This window comes from Pelmatolapia mariae, linkage group LG10_11 (assembly GCF_036321145.2).
Source record: "Pelmatolapia mariae isolate MD_Pm_ZW linkage group LG10_11, Pm_UMD_F_2, whole genome shotgun sequence".
Taxonomy (NCBI): domain Eukaryota; kingdom Metazoa; phylum Chordata; class Actinopteri; order Cichliformes; family Cichlidae; genus Pelmatolapia; species Pelmatolapia mariae.
The window spans coordinates 52,114,194-52,138,621 of NC_086236.1; the positions used below are offsets into that span (position 1 = coordinate 52,114,194).

Here is a 24,428-nt window from a genome sequence, read left to right on the forward strand (position 1 = left end):
CGACTATAAAACCACTAAAATTCTAAACATCTTAAAAGCTGCCCGGACAGACATTGCGACGGAGGAAGCGCTTAGCAGTGAGACCTCTTGTTGTGTGTCCGTCAAAGGATTAGGCTCCTCCCAGTGGGAAACTTCGGACCAATCATCGGGCGTGGAGCGAGTGCGCGCCTGCGTAGTGTGAGCGCGCGGGACCGGCTGAAAACACAAACAGTGATGAATACTGGGAAGTAAAATTCACAAACTACTATACTGTACAAGAAGCCGAACTAACAGGTTAGTTAATGTTTCATTAACAGGTGTTTTTGGAGGCTTTTCTGTCTTTAGTTTGCCTGTTAAAAATAGTTTTGTTTGACTTAACTGTGCTGTCGTGTCCACACAACGTATGCTAGAAAGATAGCGCAGTTAACGCTAGCATTATCATGCATAAAGCGTATAATGTAGATACGTTAAAGTGTTAAATTTGCACTTCGTAACTGCTATGAAATGTTTTATACTCTCATGTCGGATCCATTGTGAAGTACTTGTTCGTTGGCTAGCTATATGCAATAACATACATGCCCATCACTTATACATTCAATAAAATCATTTATGTTGCTCCAAAGATATTTTTTCCCTGCTTTCTGCTCATGTTTCCTTTAAAACTACATCTAATTTTGCACAACTCTGACTTTTAGTATATTGTATGCTCTGCGTTGAGTACCAATACTTGTATGTAAGTACAAATGTACTGTAAGGTACATTTGTACTTACAAAGTACAATGCTAAAATATTGCTGTGAAACCCTTTTGTTTAAATAATATGTGCTATTAAATTATACATCATCCCAGTACATTGTGAATAACTTGTTGAATATTTACATATGAACACAGTTTTGCAAACCACTGACAAAAAAGCATTCTCTCAGTATTTTGCGCTGTGATTTCTTTATTTCTTTGGTAATTTCAGGTGAAATTGATTCTGCACTGACACCATGTCAGATGACTTCAGCCAGTCCCTCACCCCGCCAGTTTCCCCATTTGCAGGAGACAGTCTATGTGACCTGGCTCCAGTTCGACCACCGTGCTTCTGCTGCTCTGACGTAAAAGATGATCCCGCTGGAGTACTTTCCACAGAGGGATACGTTGTTAGAGGCTCCTTGAAACGGTATAATCACCTTCTGCCAGCTGACTGTAATCGTACAAAATTGTCTGGCACTATTTTGTGCCTGAGAAATGGTGTCTGTAAGAACAGTCTTGTAAAATCGGGTCATTTTTCTGTGTAATTTTTTCAGAGGTCAGTTTTTTTGTACATATAACACCTCAAATGTAATTCCAATTACCTCCCTTGTGATGTTGTAGCAGCAAAAGTTCCAACTAGGAGAAAAGCTTTAAAGTCTCACTGCTGTCATTGCATCCACTCCAGGCTACTCTTGCGTCTTGACCCAGCCCCTGCAGAATATGAGACGGACACAGTGGACATCTTTGGCTTCTCCTGGGTGACAGAGACAGCACTGGTGGAATCTACAAAACTACTGTTTGGCCTCTTCAGGTAAGGCATGATGTAAAGCATACGTTATTTCAGTCTGCTTTAACTCTTTACCCTTTGAAAGCCTATTAGAATTAACCTCTAAAGTCTCTTCTGAACTGAGCAGTTGTTTCACGCCTCTTTATAGAAATAACTGACTGTGTATCCAGAGTTAGTGAGGGTGATCTTTGCCTATGCAGCTACCTTTGGAAAAACCCTGATACTATTCTAATCATTGTGAAAACAAGTCTTTACTGATATGTAATGAAGCAACAAAACATGTTGTTATGGTAAGTCATCAGATATCATCTTTATAAAGGAAAAAGTTAAAATTTGTTGTTTCTACCACTTAATTCTTTTCCATGGCAGCAAAAGTGTGGTCATGAAATCATTCTTTAAAATTTTTCATATGTATTCCTGATACATTATTGAAAAAGACATCCTTCATATCCATTTACGGGGTCTCTTCTGTTCTGTGTTATGTTTCAGACAACGGATTTACAAGTTGGAGACTTTAGTTAAGTCCAACTCAAATGACTTTGGTAAGTCTGTGTAATCATTAGTCCAACTAACAGTCTTTTAGTTTATTGTCAGTATTTTGTTCGCATAGTAAGCCACTGTTTGCTTACATATGCATAGTTTGTGTATTAGTTAGATATACAGGTTGTTTATGTGCATTGCTTGTTTATATAATTAGCAGAAAAAGGATTTGAAACATATTTTTGTGCAGGTTCTGTCAACCCCTTTGGAACTTGGATCAGTTTTTTAATCCTAGTTAAGGCATATTATGTGGGGACAGGAAATGGTCTGATCAGCTTGTAGGAGAGTGATTAAAAAATAGTTAAAATCAAGTGAAGTAAGTGTAGTAAGTACCGAGGGCTTCAGAAAGGTAAAGAATAAAATGTCCATAGTAAATAAAAATAATTATTCTGCAAATTAAATCCCATAATTTCTAGAGAGTAATTTTCTATATATATTTTTTGATGAACAATTTGAATGTATTTGATATGTATATATGAGCTGTACAATAGTCATTTTCACAGTGATCTGATCTCTGATACAGTAGACATATTATGAGTACTACCTACAGCATCCTTTTGATGTTTTAGGTCAAGCTGGAAATCTCCACTATGAAGCAGAAGAACTCCGGCAAGAATGTGTTACATTTCTTCAGTATGTCAAAGTCTTTCTACACAGGTAATTTTAACACATTTTAATGTCACACTGGAACTAATAAAAACATGTTAATATATTATGGTGTCATGGAGTTTTTGTTTATTTGAATGTTTGATTAGATACCCCTTTTGCATATGTTCAGATATCTCCAGCCTTCCAGGTCCCTGGATGCAGGTCACTCACACCCTTATGAGGAGCTGGAGGCTCAGTTCCCCTCGGCTCTTTTGGAGGAACTTTTTGGGATCACTCTCCTCGTAGGACGACTCAAAGACCTGCCTGCTAATGTTCAAAGTGCCTTTACTATACAGAATCACGGAAAGGTACGGCCGAACGCTAGTTGGTTTGTTTAGATCTAACTTGAGTAGAGATGTAATGTAAGGCATTCATTACAAAGGTGTTAGGGAGCTAAAAAAAACCCAAAAAACAAAGACAGCATTTAAAACAGATGCAGACAATGTGGGGCTGGCATACCAGAGTACAAAGGCTATATATTATCAACTGAGCATTAGGTTTTATGACTACAGTTTTATCACCCAGCTGATTTTTCGTCTTTTCACATTGAAATGTGAAATCTGTGTTCCTTTTACAGATTTTACCTCCCTCCTGGCATTTGCTACACCTTCATCTAGACATCCATTGGTCAGTTTTGGAGATCCTTCACCTACTTGGTCACAAGATGCAGGGTTTGTGTTTGCAGCAGAATTCTCACCTAGGAAATAACTAAAGAGCTGTTGAATTATGATGGAAACGGGCTCTTTGTAATTTCACTCATTCTGTCTTCAGGCCAGGTGGTGTACGCCCACAAGTTTGTGGACCTGACGGGAGAGAACCTGACTGATAGCAGTCTGTTTGACGAACACCTGTGCAGTCTGCTGTGTGACCTTACTGGACTGGCCATGGGCAAATACAGCAAGGTGGGTGGTTCATTTCATCTCACTAGATGCAGCAGTGGTATTTCAGAGTTATGTTTTTAAGCTGAAATTCTAAGTGTTTCTCATATAATTGCCACATTTTGTAGTTGGTTAGCGAAAACTGGATCGAAGCTGCACATAGAAGGCATCGCAATGTGCAACAAAAAACATTTTAGTGTAGAATAAAGCTTTAGTTGGCAAATCACTGTGTTTAATTGATCCTGTTTATTTGTAGGTGAGGCCTACAGAGGCGCTGAGCAGCCATCATTACCTTTGCACCTGCACCAAAGAGTTGTGGGTCCTGCTCATGTACCTTCTGGAACACAGGAATAAAGCGTTGCACACACAGGTAACACACATGCACGCATGTTCTGTCACACAGTAAACTTTGATTCTGACAGTATTTAACTAATGTGTGATCCCTTTAGTCTTTCTGGAGCTACATCAACTCGTTGCTGAGGCCTCTGGTTTTAGGAAAACCTGCTGCCGAGCAGTTCAGTGGCCTCCCCACACACTGTAAGGACCCTCTAGGATTCACATGGTGGCTGGTCACTCATTTATCAATGCTAGGCCAGTATAGTCGGAGCGGCACGGTGGTCCAGAATGAGGTAAGAAACTAATAATTGCAATAATGATACCTGAAGATGTTCCAAATGAACAGAAAAGTGTTTCTATGTAACTAATATATAAAAAGATTTTTCTGACATATAAAACTGCAATCTGTTTCATCTTAAACACTAACCCTTTTAACAACAAGGTTTTAACAACAAGATATTGTGTTTGTACTTAACCTAATTCCCTCATTTCGTGGGCATTGTCTCAACAAAATGACCAAATGAACCTTGCACTGAATTGGTGTTGTTTCCAAAAGTTTACGGCACAACCATGAGGCTTTTCCAGTTCTCAAATGATTCGATGATTGTATCTGAGACTGCATTAAAGAGCAGAGAGGCAGACTACACTTTCAATACATTGATTCTTGAAGACTATTATGATGAATATAGAATACTGTGAGTTGTTGTTTTTAAGTGTCTCTCATTAATTTATCTTCACCTGCAGAAAAACCTGGGGGATAACTGGACCTTTGTGGATGAGTTGCTCAAATTAACTTGTAACCCCAAGGTATGCTCAGTTTCTAGTTGCGATCTTCTGTTTTTGAACCCTTTAAAATCATAGTGTTTTTAAATGGCGTGTGTGTGTGATAACAGGGAGGTCTAGCAGAGGAGCAGGTCAGGATGCATGTCCACTGCTGCCTCAGTCTTTGTCTGATGTGGGAACCGAGCACCAGTGCTGTGTCCACCCTCTGGGATTACTACAGCAAGAATTTGGTAATATAACGTCTGCGGCTTATCATGAAGTGTATACATTTGATTTGCTGCCCAATTTACTACAAGTAGCTTACTTTTGTGTTTAACCATCAATTTTTGAAGTGTTATATTTGTTGCTCCTTTATTCACACCATACTTCTAATTCTTAGCATGTCATGCTGCACCCTGGTTAACAAGGGCTCTACAGTTATATATTATGCTCTGTCACTCCTCTTCAGAGTGCCTCATTTACCGTGCCCTGGCTGGGGATTTCTGCCCTGGGCACTTTATCCAAGACACCTTTAGCTCTGTTGGAGCAGGCCCGGAGCTGCTGCTCCTTGCCTCCCCTTCGCTCTCCAGGATACACCCAGCTCTATCGCTCTGCCAACTCCTTCCACATCTTTCTTCGAGTGCTGGCCCTGTGCCTTGCACAGGATCGGGCTGGAGGAGTCCCGCAGAGACAGATCAAAGGGAGGTAAGGATGGAGAGAAGGCTGAGAAGCTTTGTAGCTCTCGATCCTTCACATTTTCTTCCACCTTGAAAAGTAGGTTTGACAACCTTAACACTATATACTTTATATTGTGGGATTTTGATTTGGAGGCTTTCAGCAGTGATTACTAATCAGGGATAGGCTATATAGATTTCCCCTTCCCACTTGATCTTTAAATGTGTGATGTGTTTAAATGGTGTTTGGATTTGCCTATGTGTAAGCACTCGCTTGCATAAATACACACACAACATGTGTGTTTGCAAACTGTCATGCATTTGAGTCTTGTTTGTGTACGTGCCAGGTGTATCGCAGTCTCCCGGTGCGTCTTTGATATTTACTCAGGCCCACCGGTGGAGCAGGTGTCTCAGGAGTCAACCACCTGCTCTCCAGCACAGGCCAGACCCAAGAAGCCTCCTACTGATGCACACGCAAACACACAGGCTGTGCACCTGCTCCCTAGAGCAGTGACATGGTTTCAGTGTGTGAGGCCGTTGAAGAGAAGAATACAGTGCGTGTTTGAATAGGAAATAAAGAAAAAAATAGACAAAGGACAAGAAGCTGATGGGTGCATCAGAACCATGTACTGGTCCATCCTATATCCCAGGCCGGCTGGCTGCCAGAGGGAGGCAGCCGTAGATAAATCCGCCTAATGACTTCCCTCTGTCTGGAATGTGCTCAGTAGCACTGCAGACATGGGGGCTAATTAGCTAACGAGCGTGGCGGTTAATTCGCCTTAACGAAGCTGTGTTGGTTTCCAACACGGATAGAGGGGAGAGAGGGGAGCTTGGGTGGTGGGGGAGCAGGGGGATGTGGGTGGTAGGCAGTCTGGCAGCAGCCAGGCTGGGCTGGGACAGGTCCAGATCCCCACCCCCCATCCCCTTCACCTCCCTCCATCTCCCTCCACCAAAACTATCACCACTACCTCCTCCTCCTAAGGAGGCGCGAGGCGTGCCGACTGTATCTCCACAACGCTTCGGCAGCGTTCCCGCTCCTGGCTAGGCTCTGCGGGACACCCGCGACGACCACATTAATGGGATCGACTGCAAGCATGTTGCTCTCCAATGCTGGGAGTTAGGAGCATCTGCTTGCCTCCAGAAAAAAAAGCTGTCCAGAATAAACAAACAGAGAGACAGGTTGGGAGAACACAGAAAATCCCCTCTGCTATCTCCCAGTGTGCAGCTTATATCCCTGTTACATACTAGCCATTCATCTATTTAAATCTCCCTCCCTGCTCACTCTGACTGTATGCTTCACCACCTTTTCCTTTTATAGTTCTCTGTGGGTGTAACTAAGCTGGTTGTGGTGTTAACCTGGTCTTTCCCAGTTTCCGTCTCATTTTTCTCCACTCCTTTTATACCAGTCATACTTCTTACACTGAGTTTGTCTTGGGATGTGCGCTGTTTGTGTTTTGACTGAAACAGCAGCTCTACTCACCTGTGTGGGCTGCATCTGTATTTTAGGATGGGGAGGGGTAGGGGGCTCCAGCCTTCTGTGTTTTCCTGCCAGGCGAGCAAGCTCTGTGTGTGTGTGTGCGGGTGTGTGTGTGGTTTTATTGATCTCTCTCTGTTGTTGCAGTAAATTGGTTTGGCTGTAGAGAGAGGGACTGAGCGCCTACTGCTGTGTGTCTGAGTGTCTCTGACATTTAACATGATCTTTAAAGGCATTTCTCCACAGTGCCCGCAGGATCTAACAGCGTGCTGGGTGGTTCTCTATTCTTACTTACTCTCTTGCTTTTTCCTTTCTCTCTCACCCACATAGGCTGGGGAGCCCAGCCTCTCCCCCTGGAGCTGAGAAGGTGATGGAGGCAGGTGGTGGGGTGCACTACAGGGGTGGAAAGTTCAGTTAGTCAGCGTTTAAAGTCAGGGGGTTTCAGAAGAACAAATCATTTCTAATGAGTTGGATAGTGGAAGTAAAGAAAAAAGTGAAATAGGATAATAATCTAAAAATAAACAATGCAACCATTTGTTTCTTTGTCTTGTGTGACATGATGTTGTCCATCTCTTGTGGCATACCTGAAAACCTTTGTCCTTCCTCTTTCTTTCTTACTTTGGTCCCTGTGTGTCCAGGATTTACTCTAAGTTCTCCCCAAAGAAGATGCAGGAGCTGTCGGAAGCAGGTCTCATGAACTTTCTGCTGCTGTTTCTGGTAGTGGCCCGGCAGGCAGACCTGGAGGATGTGGCCAGCAGAGCTTGTGAGCTGCTTGGCTTTCTGCCCTCTAACTGTCCTCTTGGACACCGCACACTAATCTGGAGAGGGCAGCTGTCAATGGTGTTGCTATTCCAGGTATATTTGTTTACCATAACATAAAAAAAGATTTGAATTAAAAATAACATTTAAAAAAAAAAGCTCTGATGGATCATCGTATGTTTGCTCCAGGAGCGGGGTCTGGATGTTGGAGCTCAGGCTAGTCTGCTGGCTTCCTCCTTTAACAAGACAGCCAAAGAGTTCTACAACAAAACCACAGAGGTCTCACGCAGGCTTGCCCTCTGGGGGCCACTTGGGTCCTACCTGGAGGGTGTGGCCGAGGTGTTTGAGACCAGCACCACTCTCAGCCTATCAGAGGAAAAGCTACTCGGTGACGGGTTCAATTGGTTGCTGCCTGCCTGCCGCCAGTCCGAGCTGAATTCTGCCCTGGGTTTTCTGCAGATCGTCCTTGCGCAGCTCAGGTGAGAGAGCAGGTGTAAATATTCACCAGCTCCCAGGTATCTCTTACTTCTCCTCAGTTTCCCTCATTCTTTCATCATTCACTGATAGCTACTCCCTCACAGATAGTAGACACATCCAGACAAATGTTTTCTGGCAAAGGCCAAGCTAAGCTTTTATTAAAATCTGATAAGTCTCTACAGCAGAGGAGAGTGATCTCTTCTGCTCTCCCCATCCCATCCCAGAGTCCACTCACTTCTCATACTGACAATAAGAGGATTGTGCTGTAAGCAGGAATGGGTGTCTGTAAAAAGCCTGTGTAGCACTGAGGCCCCAGTTAGTCTCAGGAGGACCAGTGGCCCCGGGTCACCCTAACCAGGTGCTGCAGTAGCCCTGATTAGAGTTACGGGCCCAGGGGACCCTCTGTGGACCCTCCTGTCTTTATGAGGACGGCAGCAGTGCTGTGGGTGTGTTGAGAGACAGTGGTCAGTAGGGCACCAGAATGAGTTCAGCTGTAGGACAGGGGTGTTCGTTACATGAACAACCCCAGCTGAAGGTCAGAGAGCCACATCTGAAACGTACTCTGTTTATGGGAGGTGGAGATGGAACAGAGGCCACAGTGGACAGATATCAGACAGTGAGGAAAGACGTGTATATTTTACACGCTAATCTGGTGTTATTAAGAAGAGTCACTTTGTTTGCAACCTATTATGTTTGCAATAGCTCTGAACCACAATTAAAGCGGCTTCTCACAATTGCATGGATGAATTAATTTTAAATGTTTCATGCTCCTAAGTTACACCAGTATGCTGTGCAAAGGCATTAAAGTCTTTGACAACAACTATCATTTTATATTAGAAAAAAATGCCTATTTTGAATCATCTGGATTAATTTATGACCTTGTGACCTTATAAACTCAAAATTAACTTATCTTTGAGCTTTGTTGTGGCCTTCACCAACTGCTAGGTGAAATGGTTTCTCTTTGGTTGCTTTACCTTTGTATGTGCTCCACTTAGTTGTTAGAGTTCTCAATTGGTAGCATCCAGACTATTTTATCAAAACAGTCTTTCTAAAATTTGTTGCTTGCAGCTCCTGGAAACCAGGCTAGTGAGGTTTGTTTTGAAAAAAATCCTCCAGAGAAGTGAGGGTGACTCTTGGTTTTGGAGATGGTTTCCTGTGGCTCTATCACTAAAGGTGAAAACTAAATGAACATTTATTAGCAAATGTATTCAGTGCACACAATGTGCAGTCCATTTTATGTCAAAGTAATGAGGTTTGATACGCAGCTTTGTTGAGTATATATCTGATTTTTCAATATACCTCTAGATATATATTGTTTGTGGAGTTTTGTAGCACTCAGAGTGTTACTACCTCTTTATGCTTACGCTACTTTGAAAAGGTTAATAAATGATCTGAAACCTCAGAAAAAGGGCATTGTAAAATTAAGTGTTACCGAGCCCTCTTGCGGTTTCGTGTAGGTGTATGATTGCTTTAATTCTCCAGTGTGCACTACCACCCTCTCAGCACACACAAACCTACACAACTGTCCACACCCCCAAAGTGAAACACTAACCGAGGTGTACTCGTTTCTTATTTCAGTGCCAGCCCCTTGTAACACAGTATCTCGTTAGCTTTGCTAATTCCCAGACTTCCCATCTCAGATCTTGGGGTTGAAGGGCACACATTTGCACATTAATGGCCAAGGAGTGAGAGGAGAAGAAGAGAACTCTCAGAGGCCCTCTGTGTTATGGCCTGGACCACCATGACCCATTTAACCAAATAAAAAAAAAAAAATTAAAATACCGTGCTCTCTCTTTCCAATTCGTACCGCCAAATTAAATATAATTCTTCGGCCTGGCAATTTTCGGTATCTCTTTGTGATTAATGCCTTTTCTGTGACACAATTAATGGGCAATTATGTAGCCTGGCAAATTTAGTGTGTGCATCATTATGTCTATTAAGAGCCATGTGGAATCTGCACACATTACGAGAATTATTCTGCCAATGGTTGAGGCGGCGTAGGGTCCGAACATTCACTCTTGATAGCCATCGTCATGGTGCTGAGGCAAGAAGCCAGTAACAGGCATAATTCCTCAATTTTATTTCTTCCCATGACCCTCCGCTGTAGGAGGATGGGGTGACGCTGGTTGATGAGGTGAGCTGGCATTGGCACAGTCTGTTGGATCTGTTTTTGGCACAAACAATTAATCCCCATCTCCTTGGCTTGATAAAATACAAGCCTTCCTATGAAGCTTTTTCCTTTGTGAGCATTAAGACCTTTTAGCGGATTTTGATTTTTTTTTTCCCCCCACAGTCAAGGACAACTACTGTCAGGTGTCTTCTTATAAAGGAAAAAAACACCTTTACATTAGATACAAATGTGAGGACAAAGTAAGGAAACAGGGGACGTGGAGTTAATTCCATGTATGCCCATGTGTGCGTCTGATGTGTTTGTCTGCCTGGCATTGTTAGGATGCTACTTTTTTTTTTAATGTCTTTACAGTGAAGGCAGCTGGGGGAAGGGTTACTTTGGTCCCTAGTGGTATGTAATGGTGTGTGTATGTGTTTGTGTGTACATGTAAGAAGCCACAGTGAGGAGGATTAAGTGGGGTCTCTGACGATGTCTTGTACAATGAGGGTTGATGGGTGTGAAAGGCCTATTCCGCAGTAGTAACGAGGCTAATGAATTCAGACTCTAATCGATTGTCTCAGCTCTCTCTGGATTAGATGCAACCTTGCTGGAAGGGAAGGCACCGTTGAGGTGTGTGTATGTGTGTGTGTGCGTGTGTGTATGTAATATAGTAACAGAGTAGAGTGTGTGGTTAAGGATAGGATAGAAGGGGGCTGCTAGTTCCTCTATCTTTTGCTTCTTCCCCACCTCACCTTAGCCCCCGCTTCCCTACACCCTCATCCGGGTGAATGAGGGGGACAGAAGGATCATCTCCCGTCTAAATGAGATTACAGCTCCTTCAGCTGCTTATCTGGGCTAATGCCAGCCACTGTGGGGCTGCCGTAGCGGCTGGGGCCAGGGCCAGGGATGAGCCAGAAGAGCCAAAGTATAGTATGTGTACAGGGGATCAGTATTAGGCTCCACTCTATGCCTATAATATCCTCCTCTCCTTCCTCACACCTACCTCCACCCCGCTTTGCTCCACACTGCAGCGCACCACTGCACCCAGTAATCCCCCAGGAGAGAAGAGAGGGAAAACATATGAAGGAGGAGTGAAAGAGAGGAACTGTGGAGCAAAAGGATTTGAGAAAGTAGAGGGAGGAGTGGGGTGGGGGGTGTACACAAGAGAGAGCACTGAGTTTGGATTTTGCATTGGATAGATTTGTTTATCTGTTCTCGCTTTCTGTGTGTCTGTGTCCTTCCAGACGAGTCCATCAGCGCAGTGACCAGTCAGCTCCCACCCTGTCCTGGGCTCCTGCTACCACCAGTGTGGTGAAAGAGCGCCACCCAGCGGTAGCAGCTGCTCTCTGGGCTCACTTCTTCCCCTTCCTGCACAGCCTACGTCTTTCTCAGACACCTCCAGCACAGCTTGCAGATGCAGCTGCAGGTCAGTAAGACCCAGTGGAAGGAAAGGTGGGAGAGCATCCTCATCTAAAAGAAAACTGATGTAGCTATTTTAAATGAAGGAAATTTGAGGGGGAAATATGGCTTTACGAGTGAAAAGGTAGAACTGGAAAGCACACAAAAATTCAAAGATCATAGTAAAGAGAAGACATTAATGACTTGTACGCTATACTTGTATCATCATCCATCTAACTGAGACAACACTGACCTATTTTCATTTTCCTCAGGTTTCACCCTTCTCGCCTTTGATCTACCCACTTCGGCACCCCAGGACCTTCAACCAAATTCAGTTCAGTCCATCATGCAATACTTTGGGTGGGATGACATGGTTCACCCACTCTTGGTGACTCGCTATCTTTCCCATCTGCTTCAAAACAGGTAGGCTTTGACTTTTGAATCCAATCCCACCCCACAGTCTTCTCTGTCCCAAAACATTTTCATTTGACTCACCTGATGCTTTTACATCAGGTGAGTCAGATGGGAACGATGTTCTCCTCTGTTCCTGTTAGCTATCAAGCTTCATCATTGTGTGACGCACTTAAAAAAAAACTGTTTTCCGTAACTTCTGCAGGTACATTACACAGTCTCTAATTAATAAATGAAGCACAGGGTGTCCTTGTATAGTGAAGATGGTTATTAATAAATAAAAATGCATTCATGCCTTTATACAGAAGGTAAAAGTATTACAGCTTCAAAATTACACTCAAGAGTAGAAGAATGATTATTATTTCAACCACAGACATCTTTTCAGACGGTGCCAAGTGATACTAAAGCTGCAGTAGGGGAAAAAAAACATCCAAGAGTTTAAAAAAATCCAACCCTCCATCTGCAGCTCCAAGTCCCTCCCATCACATAAGCGCTGACATGTGCATGTGCTTCATAAGCTTACAACACAAGCTGTTAGAGGCTCTAACAAGCTACGTAAACATGAAATGGAATTGGCTGCAGCCATGAGCCTTTGGCTAAGGTTAACAGAGGGCTAAACCATTAGGAAGATTCAACATGGCCACTTGTGGCATGCTTAATGGAAATTCTACCTGCACAGCCTGAAACCACTACAACAAAGACAGGTTAAATATTACAGGAATGCGTCTAGCAAAGACAGAGATGCTGAAACACCAATCAGAATAGCCTGCTGTGGTTTGAAAATAGTTCCCTAGTTAAAGTTGCAGACATCTGGAATATTATCTGGACATCAGCTGCACATCCTTCTCCACCAATCCAGCAAGATGGAGAAAGAAAATGAGCCACAAGCTAAATTAATATCCATGAACCAAAATGTTAATAGACCACAGCCTTACCTACTGAGCTGTCTGGGCACTGTTTATTAATGAAAGAGAGGCAGGAAGATTATTATGCAATAAAGAGGTGGTGTGTTTTGTATGGGCAACTGCCAGTACCTGACCCTTCAACTGCAAGATACCAAAGCTTCGTTCATTCTTCTTAGCTTAAATTGAACTAAACAGCGAATGAGTTTGGGGGCAGAGGTTCACTGCTGTAAAGTAAACACAAGACAAAATGAGAGATGAATGCAAAAGAATCTCCTGATTATCTTATTTTTGTAATTAAAGCCTTGTATTATATTTTGGTGATCCTTTTTAGAAGTTTTTTCTGACAAAGTTATCTTTCTTATTTTGCACGGGTTGCTTTAAAGTGATTGCACAAGCTGCAAAGTGTCTTGTAGAATTTGCTTCCATTGAACTAGGCTTTCCACCATTTGAAAAGATGTGCATTAGTTGGACAGTCAATAGAAACCGCCTCACCCCCCACCCACCCTGCCCCACACATCTCTAAACAGACTTGTGATCAGGTTCTTGTCTCTTCTCTTTCACAGTGAGCTGGTGTCCTCTCTGAGTGGAGATCCTGGCGTTGCTGTGTCTGGTTCTGCACAAAGCCTGTCAGTGAGGGCCTGGGTCAGATGTGTTCTACAGCAGCACCTTCACAAGAACCCAGATGGCACTGACAGCAGAACAGGTAACAATACTCAACAGCAGTTTTCAACCTACAATGCAATTTTTTTTTTTTTTATGTGATGAGAAAGCTTAATGAGAATTACAAACATGTTAATCTAGGACTCTTTTTTCCCCTCAGACGTTTATAGAGGTGTTGCATGGCTACATCTCTGCTCTGAGTTGAACCTATTCTTTAAGTAAAAAAGGAAGTGTTTACATTAATGTGAACTTCGTTATCATTTGAATAGCCAGTGTTTGTGTTTTTGCATTCGTCAGCCCGGGCTGTGGAACAACAGTTGTGTGAATTGACCCGGCTTGTGCTGAGGCTTCCCGAGGTGGAGAGGCTTCTCCAGGGAGCCAGCCTTAATCCCACAGCAACCAGGCCAGAGCCAACTGCAGCCCTGGAGATGTTTGTCAAGGTAACATACGCACACAGGTGACAAACACACTGGGGAATAATTCTCTGTCTTTGTGTATTTTGAAATTTTACAGCAAGTTAGTTATGAGAGAACTCAAGTCGGCTTTGTGTCCAAGTAAAAGTAAAAATCATCTGTAAACCTTCATCAGCGTGTGTTTCTATGTGTTTCATATGGTGTTAGGCTGTAGGCAGTGTGTACAGTGGACTGAAGGTTTTGTCTGAGCGTTCAGCCATGGTGACCACAGCCCTAGACTACATTGGTGACATCCTGAAGCACATTAAACCGTCTCTCGTCAGCAAGAACCAAGAGGGAATACAGCTTGCATACTGGGCTGTTGGTAGGTGCAAAGTTCATCAATTCCAAACGCATCACAGAATACACACAGAATATACTGTGTATATAGTCCACGACTGGGCGAGAAATTATTGGAATTGTGTATGAGAGTACAACACGGTCTTTTCTCTGTGACCAGGCTGCATTGTGAAGCACTGGAGCCCCCTGCTGGCCACATCAAAAGCACAACAGCTGTTGTTCCGCATTGTGGATGGGCTGCTGCTTCCCCACAACCTCACACAGCAAGACAAAGCTCTCAGAGACAGTCTGCCTTTGTATATACAGGTGGGGACAAATGTATAATATAGACACACATTGTCCAAACACACAGCCGTTACATTAAAGAAAGAAACCTGGCTATTTTGATAAAGACCCTTCCATTTATTGTCTTCCAGGGTCTGTCTGTGGCCTCTAGTGTGTCTCAGTCCCAGGGGGCTTACCTGAAGCAGCAACTACGTTCTGTAACTCGCAGATATTTGGACCATTTCCTTCCTGCCTCACCTTCTGTGGGCATTATTGCCAACCACCCGGTGCTTCTGGGTGCCTGCGAGGCCAACCCAACCAGCCGTGGAGCTGCCCTGAGGAGACTCATCCTAGAGGTTCTTTGGTAGGTCTGCAGAACCATGAAAAGAATTTGCCTGTCATGATCCAGCACTGACCTGAATTTCATGTTCACATAATTTCTGAATGTGATTCCTGTTGAATCAAAAACTCTCTCAGCAATGACTGAAAACTCCAAACGCCCCAAAGGCTGTCTTACCTTTATTATCAAGGACTCATGTACATTATTTCCTTCTTTCATCATGTTTTTACATAAACAGCCTCTTAAAGTTACTAGAAATACCTCTGCCTGTGTTTGCAGTGAGAACTTCCTGCAGTTCAAAGGTCACGCCCCCCCTCCTCGCCTGGCATCCGTCCTGATGTTCCTGTTGGAGCTTCTGAGACGAAATGGTGACTCAGACCCCTCCCTACTCACCGTGCCCCTCCCCTCTCTGCTGCGCTGCATTATGCTGGTCAACGAGCCACAGGGTAAGACTGACAATCTGAATCTTAAATAGTTTTACAAACCAAGTTTTAATATAGCAGTCCTCCACTACCTCACTGTTTCTCTGTCTATAGCTTAAGTATAAAACTATATAATCATGAGATCTAACAATCCAGAAGTTGGTATAAAAAGAGAGCGTCTGGCTTTCCATGTGATCACAGTTCACTGAGTACAAGCAATGTAATGATGGTCCAGAGCAGAGGAATATGGACAGTGCGACATTAGTGGCATAAAAGAATAAAGTTGTAATCCAGCAGCTGTTCCCCGTTTGAGAAAGTGACAAATTCTACTCAGAAACTCTTGTTATGTAGATTAGGAGTTGTTGTAATGACTTTCAGTACTCAGATCTTCTGTTAACTCTACATTTTACTGCAGTTTTGATTGATTGAAGTAGAAGTTAGTCATTTTTTATATAACAGTGTCATTTAAGTGGATTCACTTCATTTCAGACTAATGCTTTATATAATCAACACTTTCCAGCCCATCTCTATTGATGTGATTGTGAAGTGATTTTTTTTACTTTGGATGTGCAGTAAGGAAGACAAGCACAGATGCCTTACAGCTTGTAGTTGAGCGGTGTGGTGCCGCATCTACAGAGAGACCATGCGACCAGATGATCACAGTCTTACGGTAACTGACTTTTTGTAGCATTAAATACTGTATGCATCGACAAACTTTGCAATATTCGACTGTGAAATGTACACATTATTCATAGACAGTAATTATAGATCATCATCAAATTACAGCCTCTTTTATCCATCATTTTTATTAATTTATTTTTTAAACCATGCCTACCATCTCGATGCTCTTAGGTCGTTTGTGGAGGAGAACGAGGGAGTCTACGACAGGCAGATATACGGCGTCTTGGAGACTGTGGCTGTTTTAGATCCCACTGTGGTTCAAGCTCTTATCCCCAACCTGTCTCTCAGTCTGAGAAACACTGAGCGCAAAAGAGGACTGGGCAAGAACATCGCCTTGAGGTGAGCAAGCACATGAATCACCCTGGAAGCCATGTAGACGGCATTCATCACTTTAAACTATTTTTAAGTTGTCTAGACAATAAGCGCTGCAGTTGCATACAGAACAAGAAATATTCAGCAGCTCTGTGACTTACAGAATGTGCCACATTTATTTGTGTAACAGGAGTGCATATGTGAAGTTGCTGGGTCTCCTTGGGAAAAGTGGGCAAGCTGAAATAACCAGTCTGGAAAGCGAGTGACAAAAAAAAAATTCCAGTAAAGAGAGACCTCCTCCAGGACCTGCCACAACCTCCAAGAATCTCTTCTTATCATGTAGTATTTTCATTTTTGTCCATTTCCCTTAAAAAAATGAGGATACCTTAGAAATTCTGTTTAATTTATGTTTAGCATAATCTGTAATATTCTTAAAACCTCAAATGCTGTTGTAAAAAAGCACGGAAAAGATTTGTAGAAGAACAAATATACAAATGGACATGTTCCTATCATGGATTAAAAGCTTAATATTACCTGCCTGTAGATATGTACATATTGTCCAAAAAAGAAAAAAGTGCAGCTTTGCATTTTGAGAGATTCACTGTTACTGAATGAAAAATGTGACGATAAATGTGAATGTGGCCACACGCCAGCCTCCCCACCTTTTCGTTTCTGTTCGATACTAAGAGAAGGGAAGAATGTGAAGTGTGCACACATTATTTGTGATTATGGTATGAGGTGCTGCATCTATCTATCCAGTAGTCTGAATTACAGATTTGATCAGGGCCCAATGACTTCACCACCACACCTTAAAAAAAAGTTGAGCAAAGGGAAGAAGTAGTACTGTTTGTTCCCACTCTCCCATTCTCTCTCCCCGTTCCAAGTTGCAGCAATCTCTTCCAATCCCGTTCTAGTTTGCACCTAATCACATGAAGTCTCACTCCTGTCTCCCACAATCACCAAGTCTTATTTTCTGTCATTGCTAGTCATTTTCCAGCCTCATCAAACTGCAATGCTTCTTCATCCGAGGAGCTTTCTGCTGCATCACATTCCTTTTTCCTCCAGCGGCATCAGAGCTGGTTGGAGAATCCATGCATAAAAAAAGAAACTGAGGTGGTTCTTTAAATTAGTGTGCAATTATCTATTGCTGCTAAATAATTCCCACTGAAGAGCAGTCATCCTCACCCCCCCAAACTCTTAGAACTAGTACTGCTCTTGACAGAACACACTCCTGCGCCTTTTTTCACTTCTCTGTTTGCATCTTTATTCTGCAAATTTTCCAGGTTTTCAACACCTTTCTTTTCGACAGACAAAGGGGGCTTTGTTTTGGTCAGAAGTATGTTTTGGACAATCAGCATAATTCAGTATATGGTACGTATGCACGCAGATGGGACTAGACATTCATTAGACCACAAACAGTCTTAGGTCCTGAGTGTATTAACAGTCGCACTCACACAGGTCGTTTTTTTTGTTATCTTATTTGAACTAAAAAAGATGGCATGGTTATTTATGTACTGATGAGCTCAAGCCTGACACCTATGAACCCAAGTACCAGCACGGGCGATTAGAAAGCAGGCTGTTCTTCAGGCCACCCAAGTGATTATAGGGATCACGTGGAAGTGTTATACAGCAGTTCTAGCTAGAAATGCTCCTACAGTACTTTAATGGGTTACAAAACTGCAGTTTCATTATTATCTCGAGGACAGTTGAGCAGGTCAGCAATATCTGCTTTCCACATGTCTTTATTAACAGTTAGGATGACTGTCTTTTTCTTTTTCTCCTGTCCTTTTCCCGCAAGATTTATGTTCCCACTTGCTCCTTGTGTCGTCAGTGGTCATGATGTTTCAGTCTTTGGAAACCAAAAAATGCTTTATTGTTGTGAACGTAGATTGTTCCTAGAAGTTTAAATAGCTTAAATAACACGGCTCTTGTCAGGAAAATATTATTATTACATTTTGGTGTCAGAGATGGCGTGTTTCAGATTGAGTCCAATAATCGAGTACTTTAAAAAAAAATAAAAATAAAAAATGAGAGTTTATCTGAAAGTGCTCCATCCTCTGGTCACATGTTCTGGTTTCCTCACGTTTTGTAAAGGAGTGGTTTAAATAGCACCTATCCTGTGATGGGGTACTTGTAGAGTTTGTAGGTTCGGGCAGGTGAAGTAAGGAGCAGGAAGGAAACAGGCCGCTATCCCATTGGAGGCAAACGGCAACGTTGGCCCGTAGAAAACCTCCTCCTTTCCCTCCGTGCTAAGATCCAGCACCTGGAAAGAGAAAACTCATGCAGTATATGGCACAGCTGTAGTAATGGCACTGGGCCAGTACATAGTAATAACAATGTCTTTTCCTTTGGCACCACCACAAGGCATGAAATTTGATACAAACATACGCATCAGCCTCAGGAAAGGTAAGAGATATTGTCCTATTTCAGTCTTTAAAAACTGCTATAGATGTCCCTATGCCCATTAATAAATCCCAATTAAGCCTGTTTTCGCTCTTTATATTAATACCAGAGAAAAAGTATTTAATGAAAGTCATTTGCTCTTTACTAGATTCCATCTAGAATGGTCTTCATCTTTAGATTGACGAGCCATGAACAGCTGGGAAGGTTCTTGCTGTTAACTAGGAGATATTGGGTTAGATTTGAATTAATCGCCTACAATAGAGCGCTTAGTTGTTCCCTACAATACTAGTGAAGCTGCTTGAATAGCCTACTAAAGCATGTACTAACTAACTTAATCAATCATCAAGTCAGTTCAACTTGTGGAATACTAATCTGGTCAGTGAAGTAACAGAGGAGGGTGTAAATCATCTTCAGCTGCTTTGGTCTTATCAACAGGTACACAAAAGGGGCAACAATGAGACAACCTCAAAAGCAGGAATGGTTTTCCAGGTGGAGGCCAGGGACATTTTTCCCCCCTCATCTTTTCTGGCTGTTTTTTCACTAGTTTTGCATTTTGGCTATGTTAAGTGTCACTACTGGTAGCATGACCTGGACTCTGCAGAGGTTTCACAGGTAGCCCAGCTCCTCCTGGATGGCACGTCAATATCTGCCATTGTCAGAAGATTTACTGTGTCTCCCAGCACAGTCTCAAGAGCATGGAAGAGATTCCAGGAGAGGCAGGAGATGTCCTGAACCCCTCAGCAGGGCTAGTATGTGCCCCTTTGTGCAAGTAGGAACTGGACGACCTCCAGGAGGCCGCTGGTGTGAATGTCTCCGACTAAACAATCAGAAACGGACTTCATGAGAATGACCCGACGTCCTCCATAGGAAGTAGTAGGCCCTGTGTTCACTTCCCTGCACTCTGAAGCCTCACTGGCATTTTGCCATAATATATCAAAATCAGCAGACCCACCACTGGCACCCTTTGCTTTTCACAGATAAGAGCAGGTTCACACTGAGCACATGTAACAGACTAACATCATTCAGTATGACCAGTTTAGTGGTGGGTCAGTAATCCATGAAGGGACACAGACCATTAGGTATCAGGATGAAATCCTTGGATCCATTGTCTGACCCTGTACTGGTGCACAACAATGCACAGCCTCATGTGGTGAGAGCATACAGGCAGTTCCTGGAGGATGAAGGAATTGATACCATTAACTGGGCCCAAACACTCACCTGACCTAAATCCAACAGAACACACCTGGGGCATCATGTTTCTGTATTTCCAACACTTCCAGTTTGCAATTCCAAACTGCTCAGGAGCTCAGTGATGCCCTGGTCCAGATCTGGGAGGAGATCCCCCAGGACACCATCCATCGTCTCATTAGTAGCCCCCTTCCTTCCTAACACATTACCCAGTCTATATCAGTATAGATATCCAGCATTATTTTTTTGTTATGTCAGTGAGATCTGACCCGCTGTCAGATTTTGACACTTGTATGTTGAAAGTACTTTAAAGCACCATCAGAACGAATGTTTTCCACATTGTTAGAGAAATCCTTACTGCTCCTGTTTTTTAGCATTCAGTCTTCTCCATTGGGTTTGTCTGGGGCCTTTTAAATTCACCTGTCTTTACTCTGAAGACTCACCTGAATGCATGCCAGAGGCTCATTGGTCCAAATAGAGTATCCTCCAACTACATAGATCCTGTCATCGTGGACCGCTACTCCAGACTCGTTCTGACCTGAAGAGGACAGAGACGGCACAATGCTTCACTGTGCCAAGCAGAGGGCATCCCGACAATATGACTTCCACGTCCCCCAGGAGGCAGAGAGAAAGATAAATGGAGAAAGATGGGGCAAGGGTGGGAGTGTACGCAGAGCTATGGCGTGTTCTCTTTCAGTGACTTTGTCTTTAAACTTTTGCAGATATAATGGGAGGAAAAGATCCGAGAACAATTGTGTAAAGTCAAACAGGAGGAGGAGGAAATAACAATAAAGTCATCCAGAATTTAAAGCCTGTAATGGGAAATGAGAAAACATGACCACATCCTACAGTATATGCATGTGAGATTGTCTTGGCAGTGCTTGTGTTGCATCCCACCACTACCCTGTAGGCTAAAAGGTGCAACATACCCTCAGGTCCAAAGTAGACATATACTCTCTATATGTTTTAATTGTATATCATCCTACCACCTACTCACAGCCAACAGGGAGGCATTATGTGTTGTGTTTCTAATCTAATGAGAGGAGGGCAAAGCCGAGAGTTACACTCAGCCTACGTTTCCAAGCACCACATATGTACAGTGCATAATTGTATTAAAAATATATTGTGTTCTAAATAGATTAGCATTAAAGCTGCTGAAAACTTGTTTTCAGAAGTGTTTTTCATTAAAGATTTACGACTACATAAAGAGCAATTAAAAGTTAAACTTGGAAAAAAGTTTGATCGACAGTGGCCTTGAGCATCAGACTGCTGTTAGTCATCACACTGGTATTCAAATGTCACTAAATCCTCTGTGAATTTGGAAATATTGCCTAAAAAAACTATCAAGGTTTGCGTGAAAGTGTAATATATGATACTGTGCAAAAGTCTTGAGCCACCCCTCTTAGCTTTATATTTTGCAATAAAAATGGCAAATAGGTGCACTGCTTAATTGAAATGTGCAAACACACATGGAAATGCAGTCACCCTTCCACTGGGACCACTTCTGATGAGGCTTCAGTGAACAGTACATGGATCAACTAAAGGCCCTGATGAATGTCTCAGGTCTTGTGTCAGGTCTTTGCTGGATTTTTCTCCTGTTTCTTAAGGACATGACTTTCAGAAATTGTTCATCTGCTATAGATACTTGTACAACATGCTAAGATGTGCAAGGTTTTCTGCTAACAGCACTCCTTGTTGGTGCAAAAAATATTATTTTATGTCTGTCAAACTGATCTTTGGCATTTTTCATAGATTCAACTATGAAATGGGAAATGGGAAAAAAAATTGTAACAGGCTGCTAGTGGCAAAGTGCCTACAGATAGCAAAGAACTGGTTTAAATTCTAAGATGTCGGCATAGACTAACTAAAAACTTCTGAAAATGGCCAGCTTCAAGTACTGGACAATGTGTGAAAAACCAGTCAATGTCTGAAGATAAACTTTGAAAGACCTTCACAAAGCCTGGAGAACTGTGGCTCAAAACAACTTTAAACATTTTTTTAAAGGTCTCCAAAATATAAAGGAATGGGTGCTGTCTCTTGATGCTGTATGTCTTAAGTGGCCTTGTTTCTCTCTTAGCTCTGTTTTATGGCTCCACAGCTCCTGACAGAGCAGCTTCGAGCTGCTAAACACTACAGAAATTTCAATATGTTGCTATGATAGATGAGTTTGTTAACTCAGGCTTTATGTGTATGTATGGTGTAGGGCAGATCTAACACTTTTCAATTTAACATCTTCCCAAAAATTGAATATTAAAGTTGTTGGTCAGAAAAAACTACAAACTGATTTATGCTAGGAAGATGGGAGAAGCAAAATGTGTTAACATTTCCCACCCAGTTTGTCACTAGTAAAGTCACTCACAGTGGGCAGTGGGTCTTTTGGTCTATTAATATAAAAATTGCCAGTCTGGCTCAAATCAAAGGTATCATGATCGAGCACCAGCATAAAAGCATTTTGTTCACACCCTGTGTGTTTTTTTAATCCTTACCAAACCACCAGCATTAAATAAACAAGTTCTAGTTTAAGATGGATTGTAGTGGTGAGTTTCATGATCCTGTCAGGTGACTAGCAGAAGCAAATATTGTTTCTCGACAGACTCAGTTAACTGCCCCAGTTCTAGTCTTTATCTAAGTTAATCTAACCATCACCTGACAGTGGCTTTATGTTAGCGCAGACATGACCGTGGCATCACCCATCTCCTCTAACTCTCAGCAAGAAAGCTGCAATTTCTCTGTCACAGCCAATGCTTCTCCTGCTTCTGTCTAATGGATCATTTCAGACAAAGTTGTGCAGGTCACACAGTTATTTCCGTGCATGTATGCATGTTCACACGGTGGCTTCATCGCTTTGCCCACCTGTGAGGAGGCTGAATGAGCATCGCGTCCACTGGTCCAAGTCCATGTTATAGGAGTCGATGTGGCGGACCAAGATCCGGTCGTTGTTGTAATCCAGGTCGTTCCCGCCTAACACGTACAGTTCCCTCCTCACCGCCGCCATGACGTGGTATACTCGCCTCTGCAACATGGGACTGCGGGCCAACCACTGGTCCTGAGGTGGAGGCGAAGGTGGTGGGGAGTAGATATGGGGAGGGAACGGCAGATAGATTTGAAGGGGGAAAAAAAGGGAGAAAATAAGAGATGCAGTACAAAGAGGGAGGCAGAGAGAAACAGTGAGGGTGGATAGGGAAGAAGGATGAATAAGAAGATTAATATTTAAGCATATCCATGCATGGGTAATTGATGTATGCTCAGCGCTAGATAAATAACGTGACACTGGAGCTCAGGTTTGTACTAATGACTTCCCTCCCTATTTCTAATCATATGTTTCAGCCACTCCATTTTACACCGAGGATCCCTGCTCATTTCACTAAGTGTGTCGAAGTGTATTTTCTGTGTGTGTGTGTGTGTGTGTGTGTGTGAGTGCTTGATTGAAGCAGAGAATGAGAGAGAGAAAGTGTGTGTGTGCGTGTGTGTCTGCTGGGAGCTGACGGGTGGCCATCTGTTGAGGGTAGAGTGGGTGGGGGGTTGCTGTTGCTCTGGCAGGTGAATGTAGATTCATGGTGAATACAAATGAGACTCTCTTCCTCTCTCTTTCACGCGTTTCTTCATTCCCTCGCTTCCACGCAGACATGTACAAACACAGACCCATATGGATATGCGCATTACACATATACACACCGCATACTATATACAGGCTTTAGCAGCTGCCTATAAACACAATCGATTGAGGTTTAGCCCTCTACATTCCAGTGCAGAAAGGTGTGTTTGACTATTGCACACAGAATCAAAATCATTTAAAGCTTATATTTAATTTTAAAAATATAACTGAAAAAACACGTCAAAAGTTGGAACTAGGAAATTTTACTGTTTGCAACATTTTGTCTTGCTGAAATAAGCAAAGGGGTTGTTTTACCTTTACATACCTTTACAGCTTTGTGTGAAGGAAAGTTTTCGCAGGCCTCTACATTGAAAAACTAAGGAAGACCAGATCAAGTATGACCACCTCTATAAAGGTTTTGCAGTTTGCTAGTTGGGGTAAATTCACCCCATTTGAGTGCTCGGAGAAAATGCAAAGAAAATCCAAGAGCTACATCTCAAACTCTAAAGGTTTCAGTTAGCATGTTAAATGTTAAAATTCATGACAGTGCAATTAGAAAAGGACTGAACAAGTACAGCTTTTTCAGTTTAAAATGTTTTTTCAGAGCACTGTAGAGTCCTGGAAGTGTCGTTTTGCATTAAGCACACCTTTGCAGATGCACAAATTAATCATACCATGTATACAAATACAATTCCCATCCCAAATCTAATTTTACTATTTATCAGAGTGCCTGGGATTTTTTTAATTGATTCCATACAGTGTGAAAATCAATTAGCAGACACTTGACACCTGCCTGTTGTGCTATCCATCATTGAGAACATAAGGTGTGCTTTTATTCCTGGGAGAGAGAAAAAATACTCAATTATTATTACACCGATGATGTTTAGGTGTGTACTTTTCCAAAAGTCTCATCATCAGTCAACAATAATTCAAACA

The 24,428-nt window shown here is 42.6% G+C and overlaps 2 protein-coding genes across 6 annotated transcripts in view; one reads left to right on the forward strand and one right to left on the reverse strand.

The window, feature by feature from the left end:
• Positions 1–192: 192 nt before the first annotated feature.
• On the forward strand, positions 193–16,852 carry mms22l (MMS22-like, DNA repair protein). The gene is made up of 26 exons (XM_063487230.1): positions 193–273; positions 946–1,143; positions 1,402–1,527; positions 1,993–2,045; positions 2,613–2,700; positions 2,822–2,999; positions 3,269–3,362; positions 3,463–3,593; positions 3,826–3,939; positions 4,019–4,198; positions 4,650–4,712; positions 4,799–4,918; positions 5,137–5,372; positions 7,454–7,670; positions 7,764–8,053; positions 11,406–11,587; positions 11,832–11,982; positions 13,439–13,578; positions 13,833–13,975; positions 14,156–14,312; positions 14,448–14,593; positions 14,704–14,915; positions 15,171–15,337; positions 15,887–15,983; positions 16,166–16,333; positions 16,497–16,852. Exons 2-26 carry the CDS (start codon positions 971–973, stop codon positions 16,570–16,572), a joined length of 3,702 nt encoding a protein of 1,233 aa, XP_063343300.1. The 5' UTR covers positions 193–273; positions 946–970; the 3' UTR covers positions 16,573–16,852.
• Positions 16,849–24,428, reverse strand: part of klhl32 (kelch-like family member 32) — a 32,993-nt gene continuing 25,413 nt past the window's right edge. For all 5 annotated transcript variants that reach the window (XM_063487235.1, XM_063487234.1, XM_063487233.1 and 2 more), the window contains 3 exons: positions 22,751–22,943; positions 20,341–20,435; positions 16,849–18,569 (listed from right to left, as the gene is read on the reverse strand). In XM_063487235.1, the coding sequence (XP_063343305.1) occupies positions 18,408–18,569; positions 20,341–20,435; positions 22,751–22,943 (450 nt within the window). In that variant the 3' untranslated portion in view covers positions 16,849–18,407. The remainder of the gene's footprint in view (positions 18,570–20,340; positions 20,436–22,750; positions 22,944–24,428) is intronic.

Bases quoted from the DNA above. Each gene is read 5' to 3' on its own strand.
- mms22l (XM_063487230.1), top strand. From the start codon at position 971: ATGTCAGATGACTTCAGCCAGTCCCTCACCCCGCCAGTTTCCCCATTT. The intron at 4,919-5,136 runs GTAATATAACGT...ACTCCTCTTCAG, and splicing joins ATTACTACAGCAAGAATTTG to AGTGCCTCATTTACCGTGCC. The intron at 5,373-7,453 runs GTAAGGATGGAG...CTGTGTGTCCAG, and splicing joins CAGAGACAGATCAAAGGGAG to GATTTACTCTAAGTTCTCCC.